Source organism: Hemiscyllium ocellatum, chromosome 17, assembly GCF_020745735.1.
Source record: "Hemiscyllium ocellatum isolate sHemOce1 chromosome 17, sHemOce1.pat.X.cur, whole genome shotgun sequence".
Classification (NCBI taxonomy): domain Eukaryota; kingdom Metazoa; phylum Chordata; class Chondrichthyes; order Orectolobiformes; family Hemiscylliidae; genus Hemiscyllium; species Hemiscyllium ocellatum.
The window spans coordinates 4,750,862-4,763,671 of record NC_083417.1 but is presented as its reverse complement, the minus strand read 5'-3'; the positions used below and the strand labels follow the sequence as shown (position 1 = coordinate 4,763,671).

General features: G+C 42.2%; 1 protein-coding gene across 1 annotated transcript in view; it reads right to left on the bottom strand.

The window, feature by feature from the left end:
• Positions 1-2,526: 2,526 nt before the first annotated feature.
• terb1 (telomere repeat binding bouquet formation protein 1) overlaps positions 2,527-12,810 on the bottom strand; it is a 164,806-nt gene continuing 154,522 nt past the window's right edge. Inside the window, exons 17-18 of the mRNA XM_060838318.1 lie at positions 4,329-4,490; positions 2,527-2,598 (exon numbers count right to left, since the gene is read on the bottom strand). Coding sequence (XP_060694301.1) covers positions 2,572-2,598; positions 4,329-4,490 — 189 coding nt within the window. The 3' untranslated portion in view covers positions 2,527-2,571. The remainder of the gene's footprint in view (positions 2,599-4,328; positions 4,491-12,810) is intronic.

The following is a 12,810-nucleotide window of genomic DNA, read 5'->3' as shown; positions in this document are numbered from 1 at the left end:
AAGGAGTCTAGGGTTGATTTTAATAAGGTGGGCACTGCCTAAAAGGGAACCTTGAGTGGTAGTTGTGGAAAAATTAAGGCTGTGGAATAATTCTGACCAAATAGCAAATACAAGCACTAGACAAAACATGTAAAGGTTGACACTGACGTTTTTTGATCAATGATCTATATGGAGAAATGCAATTATAGTTAGCACTCCAAACTTGACTCAACAGTAGCAACCCACAAATGCCAATGCTATAAACAATCTCATTATTGTCCTACCTTCTGGTAGGGATGTTTGGTTAATAGAGGAAAATACCTGTCTGTGCACGCATTCTTGGCCATTAAACATTGTTTGTGCAATGGCACCCAATTTAAAACCTGTTTCCTGAACACATCTTTACAGAATGTTTTGTGCTCTTTACTGACTGACTTTGAAGGGGTAAAAACAATGACTGCAGATGCTGGAAACCAGATTCTGGATTAGTGGTGCTGGAAGAGAACTCCAAAGTGAAGTCTGATCTCTCACCATTCATATGGCAAGGACAGTGTTCATGTATTGAGTGAAGAGTCGATGTGTACTCAGACCCTCTTAAGGCTCTGAAACACTTCCTCAAGCAAGTGCCATCTTTGAATGTAAGATATCAATTTTATGTAGGCTGTTTGTCCCCACCACTCCATCCAGATGTTAGCTCAAGTGGAACAATCTTTTTCCAATCTGCTGTCTTAAATCTATTCACTGTTTCATTAAGTTTTTCTCCTTTTTGACTTGCATCTATACTATCCACTTCAAGTACTCCTGATTTCTGAATTTCTTCTTGACTAACCTGTTTGTTTCTAGTTACAAATTTCTACAAATGGGAGCACACTCCTGATCCAGTTTTGTCATCTATGGTGTTCACTTGAGCCAAAACTTAATAATCAATTTTACTGTCGGTGTATATCTTGTCCAATTGAAAAGGAACTAACATGTCTGCAGTTTCTCTGAACAGCTGGTGATAGATTCCATCTTCACTTTTGAATCCCTATTCAATTTACTTAAACTGTATATGGAGTACATAGTTTCCTTAACCATTCCCTGTTGACTGAGGACTCTTGAGTTGAAGGCCTAACAGTTCATTTGAAATATGTAGAAGATGCATTTCAGTACTCACTGCTGCAGTAATAATTTTTCAGAAGTGTCTGGTATTGTTTAGACTAGTTTAATTTCTTGCATGGTCATGCAGCAATAGTACTATGTTAAGTTTCTCACAGGATTTTCTGAAATTGGTTAGGTTAGCAATCCTGGAATGATGTCTCTGTGCCAACACAGAAAATACAGATTACAGGATTATAAGGAACAGGAGTAGTTTAAGTTTCTTGAGCCTGCTACGCCATTTGTTAGTGTGACTGATCTGACACTGTGCATCCACTTTCCTGCTCTTCCTCCCTAACCTTAGATTGTTGATCAGTTTGGAATTCAATCTCAACCTTCAACATACACTAGGACCGGAGCCCCATAGCTGTCTGTGATAAGGAGTTTCAAAGTCTCAACTCTTAGAAATTCCTCTTTATCTCAGTCTTAATCCCCATCCGAGCATGCTGTGTGGTGAGGGGCTTGAAGTTACCATAATGCTGCAACCACTGTTGCTTCAGAATACCAAGACCGCTTGCAATGGACAAGCTAATTCATTCCAAATCTTTGCCCCACAAAATTCAATCATACTCACCATTGAAGAACAGTCAGTATGCTATGTCTGGCAGGGGTTGGAGAGTTTCTGGTTCGCCTGTGAGGGAATATCCATTTATAAGTAGATCTGTGAGTGGCTCCAACAAGCTCTATGTCCCAGGTCTAAGCCAGAAATATTCTAGGCATGGCATTCAACATCCAAGATGTTATTCCATAAACATTCAGTTAGTGTGCTTGTAATACTACTCTTGTTTTTAAACATTGAGAACAACAGTTAAAACTATGCTTGAGGAGAGGGATAACACAAGTACACAATGTTTACTAAAACTATTTTATTATCATCACTGGAACAGATTAAAAATAAACACAAATACTCCCCAATTTATGATACACCCCTCCCTGCCTCAAAAGACTGGAATCTTTCTGGGATGTGCAACCTTAGTGTTAGTCATTCTTTCTGTTCAAGCATAGACAGTGAATACTGAAGATTGCTCTCTTGTTCTTGTCACATGGCTAACACATTTTTTCAACATTAAGTCAGTGAATAGTAATTGAAAAGATAATGTGACATGTTTAAGTTTGGAGTACTGAGGGTGACACAACACTCTGCTGTGCTCCTGATTCACTATGGAATGTCTCAACGCAGTAGCAAGACTCCTTCAGTATTTTACAATCTGTACGGCTAAATCTCACCAAGACTTCCTGAAAACAAAACCTTGCAGATTCTGGAAATCTGAAATGAAAACAGAGAATGCTGGAGAAACTTAGCAGGCTCCTGAAGATCTCAGACAACAGACATGACATTAATGGTTTCTCTCTATACTAGATCTGCAGAGTTTCTCCAGCATGTTTTGTGCTTGCTCGAACCTAAAATTGCTTGTATGTGAAGCCACCTTCATTCCATTGAGCTGTCTTGGGTCTTTAGATCTTTCTTGGGGAGTTTCCTTTCTGAAAAATAGATTACAATAATGTCAGAACAGAATGCAGCTGGGGTTTTTTCTGGTTTTCCTCTCCTCCTCTTTCTGAAGTGTTTCCTTCAGAGGCAGAGAATGGACACAGTGCAATAATGCTGCTATACCATCTTTCTACAAAGTTCATTTCCTTCATATTCCTTTCTGCTGGTTTAAGATCCTAGAAGTCAGTAACTGCTAATGTATTGAACAGTTTGCGTGTTAGGTTAGATTAGATTACTTAGTGTGGAAACATGCCCTTTGGCCCAACAAGTCCACACCGACCCTCCGAAGAGCAACCCATTCAGACCCATTCCCCTACGTTTACCCCTTCACCTAACACTAGGGACAATTTAGCATAGCCAATTCACCTAACCTGCCCACCTTTGGACTGTGGGATGAAACCAGAGCACCCGGCGGAAACCCACACAGACACAGGGAGAATGTGCAAACTCTACACAGACGGTTGCATGAGGTGGGAATTGAATCCGGGTCTCTGGCGCTGTAAGGAAGCAGTGCTCACCACTGTGCCACCGTGTTATGGTCCCAGCTGATGGAACTGTGGAAAGGTCTGTTCACAGTGAAACCTGGATTGATTGACCAGGAGTTTCTTTCTGAAGTTTGCTTACCATGGTGGTTAATCCCTGAATTTATTCACACAAGCCTTCGAATGTTCCTTTAACAGTTTCTTGCACATATTTGTGTTAAAAATGTGTGTATGTGTGTGTGTATGATAATTTGGAAAATGATCTGAATATTAAACACTAAAAAGAAAGATTCAATCTTTATAATATAAAATGAGTGTGGTGTTCAGGAGTTCATTTGATGTTGCACTGGTCAAGTCAGCATAGAGCTATGTTACACACAAAGCAAGTTCAGGTTGGCATTAGGGACATCACCATCCTGTGAGGGAAACTTTGACCCAAATTTGCAGTCACCCTGTCATTAACCATGCTGATTAGACATTTTTGTAAAGATGGTGAGATGGGGTCACTGTCAGTGGATCTGCTGATGAAAGTCCCTAACATCAGTGTGAAGGTTATAGTTCAGGACCGCGAGGTTTAAATTCCATCTATGGATAATTTGAGAATTTTATTTTTTATATAAAGGGAGCTGGAAATGAGAAACTAACATCAGTAAAAGTCACCACGAAACTGTCTGAATGTTGTAAAAATCCCGTTGGTTTAATGATGATCTTCAGGAAAGGAAAGCTTGTGGCCTCCGAGTGACTCCAATTCTAACCCAATGTGTTCCATAACTGCCCTCTGCAGGAACTGGCCAGTCCGTCAGTTGGACCGTGGTCTGTGTAACAAATATCAGGCTTTCCAACAATGCTGGAGGGTGAACTTAACCGCAATACCTTAAGGACATTCTCTAGATCTGAGTGCGCACAGGAATAGTAATGGATGGTGGTAAACATTGAATTAAACTTCAACATCTTCAGACAAGTGGAGAATCAGGGTTTGTGCATTAACATGTGATTCCATTGTGGACAAGCTAAATCCTGTACCTCCTCGATATCCAAATTTGCTGACAGATTATTGGTTAGCACCCAGGATTGAGAGTCCTGAGGATTAGCTGTAATCATAATATCTGGGCAGAGATTTTAAAAAGACATGATCTAAATCTATGGTCCACTTGCTTATACAGACAGTATGGGCCTTTCCCTATTGGGTTGAGGACATTCTCACAATCTACATGCAACACAAAATGCATCATTTTCCACACCTGCAATGTCCGATACTTGCGTGACAGATCGACATTGGTCCTTCCTTTCTGGAATGGGTAGGACCAAAGTATGGAATTCCAATGATATCCCATTTTCCTCACTCCATCTAGCAGGAAGCCAACTTCCTCTTCTGTGAAATTTTTACGTTTTCTCCTTTTCTTCTTTTTTCTCCTTCTCAAGATGTATTCACAGATGTCTGAATGCTAAAGCAAAAGAAATTTACATTACCTAATAATCAACAACACACTGTCATGACAACAGATCAAAACCCCCAAAAATTCAATGGACATACTCGACTTTAAATTTCAGTGTGGTTTTTCTACAACACAATAAATGAAACCAAGTGTAAATTCTGAAAATTCCAAGCAATGGAATTCAGTGACTGCCTGCAAGGCGTGTGTAGGTTATCCTCAAACTCTGGGAAGAGCCTGGAATGTCACACCTGATAGGTGTCAATGAAGCTTCAAAAAGAAGGACTTGGGAGAAGGCATTGTAAACTGAACTGCAATCTTAATCTGTGAACACAAGAGGAGAAATATCAACAACACCAGGTTATAGTCCAACAGGTTTTTTTTTGAAGTACAGGCATTCGGAGCACTGCTCCTTCATCAGGTAGCTAGTAGAGTAGGATAACAAGACACAGAATTCTGTGTCAGAGTTGGATTGCAATGATATTCACAAAATATGCTAAATATGATCAAAAACTCTGCTCTTTCATGATAAACTTTCTGATTCTTAGAATTAATTACTTTACCAATTAATTACTATTCTAATTTTTATCTACTACTGGCTTCCATACTAGGATCAGGTACTATCTGTGTAGTTAAACTTGGCCAGGCTTGTAGTTGGCTCTGATGAACTTGACAGAAGTTGTTCTCACACATAGAATCATAGAATCCCTAAAGTGTGGAAGCAGGTCATTTGGCCCATCAAGCCCACACCAACCCTCTGAGCAGTATCCCACCCCCCTACTCTATCCCTGTAACCCTGCATTTCCCCTGACTAATCCACCTAACCTACACATCTCTAGACAACATGGGCAGTTTCCCATGGCCAATCCACCTAGCCTGAACATTTTTGGACTGTGGGAGGAAACCAGAGCACCCGGAGAAAACCCACACAGACATTGGGAGAATGTGCCAACTCCACACAGTTGCCCGAGAGTGGAATCAAAACCAGATCCCTGGCGCTGTTTCTCCCTCTCTCTCCCCTCTCTCTCTCTAGGTAGTCAGAGCTCTGCTGCTGGCCAGGTTGAGTCTTTGCTGAGGGAATGACCTCCAGTTGCCCCTTCTTATCTCCCCACTGCATCCTTCCAGAATGTTCTCTGTCCTTCACCCAGTTGATCTTGCATACCAAGGTCACAGCATCCAATGGGATCCCTGATGTATGGAAGATGCTGGGGTTACTCTCAGTGTCCATCCTCTGGTGTGTCAAGGTCTCTTCCCTCTCTCCATACAGGGTCATGGTGGGACTCTGGATAATTTACACGTCATACTCCAGTCTCGTTTCCCAGGGTAAATCTGGGCTTCTCCTTGCTTGCCTTTGTCTTGTGCAGTTGTTTTGTGTTTAACCTGTCCTGAAAGTTCCATCGGGCCTGGCTACTCAAAAGTTTCCCATTGTGGTTTCGGGCCTAGGAGTTCGGGCTCTAAGTCATCTAGCCACAAAGCCAATCCCACCTGTGGTCTGTGTGTGATCATGGGCAAATGTGTACTGTGAGAGTCCCAGCTGAGAAAACCCTGGTCATCCCTACACTGCAGGATAAAATAAGTCTTTCTTTCTCTTTGCTGGAACCAAATGCAACTGAAAATGAAGTCAAAGGAATCAGGACAATGGTCTTTCAGCTGAGCTGCTGATCCAAGCATCTTGAAGCAAGCCACTTGCTTACCAACATCAGTACGATCAGTATCACCCAAAGTACAACCACAATATCCCATCATCTAATCTTCACAGAACTGGGTGACGGATTTGTATCTTTTTTTTAAACTTCTTTCTTTCATGCTAAATGGTACATTCTTTGAACAGATCTAGTAGCTGAAGACTGGGCATCCATGACGTGCTGTGGGCCATCAACAGCAGCAGAATTGTACCCCAGCACAATCTGTAACCTCATGGCCTGGCATATCCCCCACTCAACCATTACCATCAAACCAGGGGATGAACCGTGGTTCAATGGGGAGAGCAGGAGGGCATGTCAGGAGCAGCACCGGGCATACCTGTAGATGAGTGTCAACCTGGTGATAACCCCAAACAGGACTACTTGTGTACCAAACAGCATAAACAGCAAGTGATAGACAGAGCTAAAAAACCCCACAACTAATGGATTAGATCTAAGCTGTCCAGTCCTTCCACATCCAGTTGTGAATGGTGATGGGTAATTAAACAACTCACTGGAGGAGGAGGCTCCACAAATATCCCCATCCTCAATGATGGAGGAGCCCAGCACATCAGTGCCATAGATAAGGCTGAAGCTTTTACAACAATCAGCAACCAGAAGTGTCGAGTGGATGATCCATCTCAGCCTCCTCCAATGGTACCCACCATCACAGACACCAGTTTTCAGCCAATTCAATTCACTCAATGTGATACCAAGAAACAATTTAAAAAACTGGATACTGCAAAGGCTGTGGGCCCTGATAACATTCCAGCAATAGTACCAAAGATTTGTGCTCCAGAACTTGCTGCTCCACTAGCCAAGCTGTTCCAGTACAAGTCGAGAATGTGTTGCTGGAAAAGCATAGCAGGTCAGGCAGCATCCAAAGAGAGGAGAATCGACGTTTCGGGCATAAGCCCTTCATCAGGAATTCCTGATGCCTGACCTGCTGTGCTTTTCCAGCACCCCACTCTCGACTCTGATCTCCAGCATCTGCAGTCCTCACTTACTCCCAATACAGTTACAACACTGGCATCTACCCAACAAAGTGAAAAATCATCCAAGTACGTCCTGTGCACAAAAAGCAGGATAAATCCAACCTGACCAATTACTGCCCCATCAGTCTACTCTCCATCATCAGTAAAGTGATGGAAGGTGTCATCAACAGTGCTATCAAGCAGCACCTGCTCAGCAATAACCTGCTCAGTGATACACAGGGCCACTCAGCTCCTGACCTCATTACAACATTAGTTCAAACATGGTCAAAAGAGCTGAATCCCAAAGGGGAGGTGAGAGTGACAGCCCTTGACATTAAGGCTGCATTTGACTGAGTGTGGCATAAGGGACCCTAGTGAAACTGGAATCAATGGGTATCTGGGGGCAAACTCTCCAGTGGTTGGAGTCATACATGACACATAGGAGGATGACTGTGGTTGTTGGAGGTCAGTCATCTCAGCTCCAGGACATCAGGAGTTCCTCAGTGTAGGTCCAACCATCTTCAGCTGCTTCATCAATGACCTTCGCTCCAGCATAAGGTTAGAAGTGGGGATGTTTGCTGATGATTACACAATGTTCAGCATCATTCATGACTCTTCAGATGCTGAAGCAGTCCATATTCAAATGGAACAAGATCTGGAAAACATCCAGGCGTGGGCTCATAAGCTGCAGGTTAGATTTGTTCCAAACAAATGCCAGGCTGTGACCATCACCAATAAGTGACAATCTAACCACTGCCCCTTGACATTAATTGGTATTACTATCACTGAATCCCCACCATCAACATCCTGGGAGTTAACATTAACCAGCAATGCAACGGGACTCACCACATAAACACAGTGGCTACAAGAGCAGGTCAGAAGCTAGGGATACTGTGGCTCCCCAAAGCCTGTTCACCATCTACAAGGCACAAGTCAGGAGTGTGATGGAATATTCCCCACTTGCCAGGATGGGTGCAGCTCCAACAACACTCGAGAAGCTCAACACCATCCAGGACAAAGCAACCCACTTGATTGGCATCACATCCACAAACATCCACAAACATCCATTCCCATCACCACTGATGCTCAGTAGCAGCAGTGTGTACTATCTACAAGATGCACTGCAGAAACTCATCAAAGATCCTCAGACAGCACTCTCCAAACCAGTCTGGAAGGACAAGGGCAGCAGATATAAGGGAGCACATCACCTGCAAGTTCCCTTCTGAGTCACTCTCCATCCTGACTTGGAAATATATCACTGTTCCTTCAGTGTCACTGGGTCTGAATCCTGGAATTACCTTCCTAAGGGAATTGTGAGTCAACTCACAGCAGGTGGACTGCAGCAGTACAAGAGGGAATCTCATCACTACCTTCTCAAGGGCAACTAGGGATGGGCAATAAATTTGCCCAGCTACTGACACTCACACCTACAGATGAATACATTTTAAAAAATAAAGTCCTTAACTGGGTTGTTAATGTGGGCCAATCAGGGAGCCCTGGCTGACAGGTATAAATAGGAGGGTCAGTGTTTCCTCACTCTAGGGACTGGTTCTGACATGGTGGAGTCAGAGTCTATGTACTGTGCATGTGTAAATAAAGGGTGACTTGGTGACAGGATACCAGACTCTGTGCAGTGATTTCAGGTGTGCTGTCTGGAATTGTACTAAGTTGGGGAATCTTGCCAGGTGACTGGTCGTAACAACATTCTCACGTTAGTTAGTGAATTCTCTTTGTCTAACATGGGACTCAAAAGCACTCACTGAAAAAAATGACATTAAAGTCCTACTCTTGGACTGGAACAAGTTGGCAACTTCACTGCACTGAGCAAATACCATCATTCAAAAGAAATATGAAATATGTGACTCCATCTCCCTATGAGAATAGTGAAGATGTTTGAAGTCTATAGCATGGTTTGACAAAGAACAGCAACTTACTTTCTCCTCAATCAATGCCTCCAACTATAGAGTGATTGGTCTTTTGGGTATTAATGTGTATTAATGAGATTGGCTGTGGGTGTATTGGGTGTCATGTTTAATGGATGGTCCACTTGAAAAATTATTTACTGGTTGTGAAGTATTTTGGCACTTACCAAAGGTGTGATGGAATAGTGCCCACAACGTGATCGTGAATTGTTGTAAAAACCCATCTGGTTCACTGATGTCAATTTGAGAAGGAAATCTGCCATCCTTATACAATCTGGCCTAACCTGACTTTAGACAAGCAGTAACCTGATGTGCCCAATGAAATGCCAGAGCAAAGCACTTAGTTCAAGGGCAATTAGGGATGCGCAAAAATAATGCTGGTCTTGCCAGATATACCCACAACCCATTTTTTAAAAACCCATAAAAATGCAGAGCAGTTAGATGAAATACCAGAGTGCACATCAACATTGCTAAGTAAGCGACTTGTGAGATAGGGAGAAAATTATTGGTGAGATAACAACAAAGATGCATTTGAGGCAAAAGTTACAAGATGCAACAAATATCAGGCTTATGAGCAGTTGACTTAAAAATTTGATGGACAGTGAAAAATAAATTAGTATAATAAATCAGCCAAAATTTTGGATCCATCTTCCTTCTGATCATGAGTAAACTTTGCCTGTTATTTATAAATATATTGGTTGTATAAATATATTGGCTATATTAATGATTAATATTTCACGTTGGTGTGAAAGTTCAGAGGGAGGTGACAGCCTAGTCATATTATCACTTGACTGTTAATCCAGAGACCCAGGTAATTGTCTGGAGACGCAGGTGTGAACCCCATCACAGCAGATGGTGGAATTTAAATTAGATACAAATCTAGAATTACAAGTCTAACGATGACCATGAAGCCATCGTCAATTGTCAAGGAAACTCCACCTAGTTCACTAGTGTCTTTTTGGGCAGGAAAATGCCTTCCTTACTTGCTCTGGCCTACATGTGACTCCAGACCCGCAGCAATGTGGTTGACCTTTAAGTGCCCTCTGGGCAATTAGGGATGGGCAATAACAAATGGTCTAACCAGTGATGCCCTCATTCCATGAATGAATAAAATAGAGTGACCACGTTTTACTCTGAAATATCAGCAGTACTTTTTTATGTCAATCCCTATCTCACTTTGTTTAGACAGTACTTAGTGCCTCAGTGTCTTAGGCATTTCACTTCTGACTATTAGAAAATATAGGGTGACAAACATTAAATGATCCCAGGGTCAGGAGTGAATGAGTCAGGCTGTGGAAGCGGATATCTGTAATATACTCCAGTATGAATTGACACTTTTATGAGGGGTACAGGAATTCTGAACAGCTGGTTGTGTGTGACTTGCTGCTTACAAGCCTCGCTCTACACTCTGACCTCTAACTTGGTGCAGATTTAAAGTGATTCTTCTCTGTTCTCAGTGCTCCACTGACTCTGACATCTTAATTTTCCCAATTTCCTTTGTTATTGGCGGCTGTGCCTTCTACAATGTAGGGTCTAATCTCTGTAATTTCTTCTCTGAAGCTCCCATTGTCTCCACCTCTTTCTTCTACAGTACAGTGCTCCTCAAACTGACCAGCTTTGATCAAATATTTGGTCACCCATCCTGATCTTTCCACATGAGTTTCAGCATCAGATTCTGTCTAATCAAATATCTTGTGACGTTGTATTATCAGTATGTTAAAGATACTATATAATCATAGAATTCCTACAGTGCTGAATCAGGCCACTTGGCCCAATAAGTCCATACTGGCCCTCCAAACAGTAATGCACCCAGACCCATTCCCCATTACTCTACATCTACCCCTGACTAATGCACCTAACCTATGCATCCCTGAACACTACGGCCAATTCACCTAACCTACACATCCCTGAACATTATGGCCAATTCACCTAACCTACACATCCCTGAACACTATGGCCAATTCACCTGACCTGCACATCTTTGGATTGTGGAAAGAAACGGGAGTACCCGGAGGAAACCCACGCAGACACAGGGAGAATGTGCAAACTCCACACAGACAGTCTCCAAAGGCTGGAATCAAACCCGGCTCCCTGGTGCAGTGAGGCAGCAGTGCTAACCACTGAGCCCTGTGCCACCATAGATGCAAATTCCTTTCATTACTCTTCTTGATTCAAAATACATATAATTAAAGGCATTAAAATCTACAAACAAGAAAGCCCATGCAGTTCACAATCAAAATAAGGGAAACAAACCTCGTTATCATCAAAAGTGTAAGCGTGATCTTGAAGTGTAATTTGATTGCAGAGCTGTGGGCCATGCAAGGCTTGTCTGCAGTCCAACCGGTATTTCTGATCTGTCAAGCAGATTTGTCTAGGTTACTGTTTGTCTGCATTTGAAATTAAGCATTTGCTATGTAATATAATTTACTACATTGCAGGTTTCAACATAAGTTGACAAAGTTGGAAATCACAGGACACCATGTTAGAGTCCAACAGGTTTGTTTGTAAATACAAACTTTTGGAGCTTGTATTTTCAAATAAGTCTATTGGATTATAACCTGGTGTCACGTGATTTTCAACTTTGTCTACTCCTGTATAATACTGGCACCTCCACATCACAACGATGTTAGCAAACAGAACATAGCCAGATGTCTACCTCATGAATGTCATTCCTGCTTGCAGTATTGTGGACATAGGGAGACCACAGGGTCAGGATTGAGTTCAGAGGTGATGATTGTAAGGGTACCCAATGATCAATGTCCAGATTATCATGAGGAAAGGTCAGCTGGTTCAGGGCTCCAGGTATGACCAGGAAATATTTTGAACTAAACCAAAATATTTGCTGGGGTTTGGGAAGGCGGGGTGGTTCATGTTGGTGTGTGGACGTGTGTGGTCGGGGGAAGTGAATGTAATCCTAAGGTTTGGGGGGGAAGGGGAGAAGGTGAGTGCAATCCTAAGGCTGCTGGGAAGGTTGCCTCAGCACCAGCACTGCAGAGGCCCTGGAAAGCTGCTTGTACCTCAATGGGTATGATGTATAAAGGAAAAAGGCATCATCCCCTCTGTTCAGTCATTCAATTAGATCATGGTTAATGTGTATCTCAACTCGATTTAGCAATCCTTAGTTCTGGCCTTAACACTACTGCCTAATAAAAGTCTATGAACCAAAGTTTTTAATATTTAAATTAACCTCCAGCCTTATGGACAGAATCAGATTTTCGCTAAATTTTACTTGAAGAAATGCTTTTGTGTATTATTCTATACAACACAACACAATATAATATTCTTTTAGCGAGTTTTTGAGAAGATTTGTAGCTCAAATTGAGGTTCTGGATGTAGGTTTGCTCGCTGAGCTGTCATCACGAAACGAAACAAATTAGAAGAAACCTTCAAGACCATCAATAATACCCTAACTGGCATAAAACTCACTAAAGAAGTGGAAAACAACAACAAACTGCCATTCCTAGATTTCACAGTAGAGCAAACAGCCAATGGGAAACTTCAAACCAATGTCTACAGGAAAACAGCACATACGGACCAAATATTGAACTACAGAAGCAATCATCCCAACACCCACAAACGAAGCTGCATCAGAACATTATCCCAACGAGCCACCACACACTGCAGCACAGAGGAGCTACGCAGAGCAGGGGAAAATCACCTATTCAGTGTATTCAAAAAGAACGGGTACCCAATAAACACAGTTCTCAGCAAA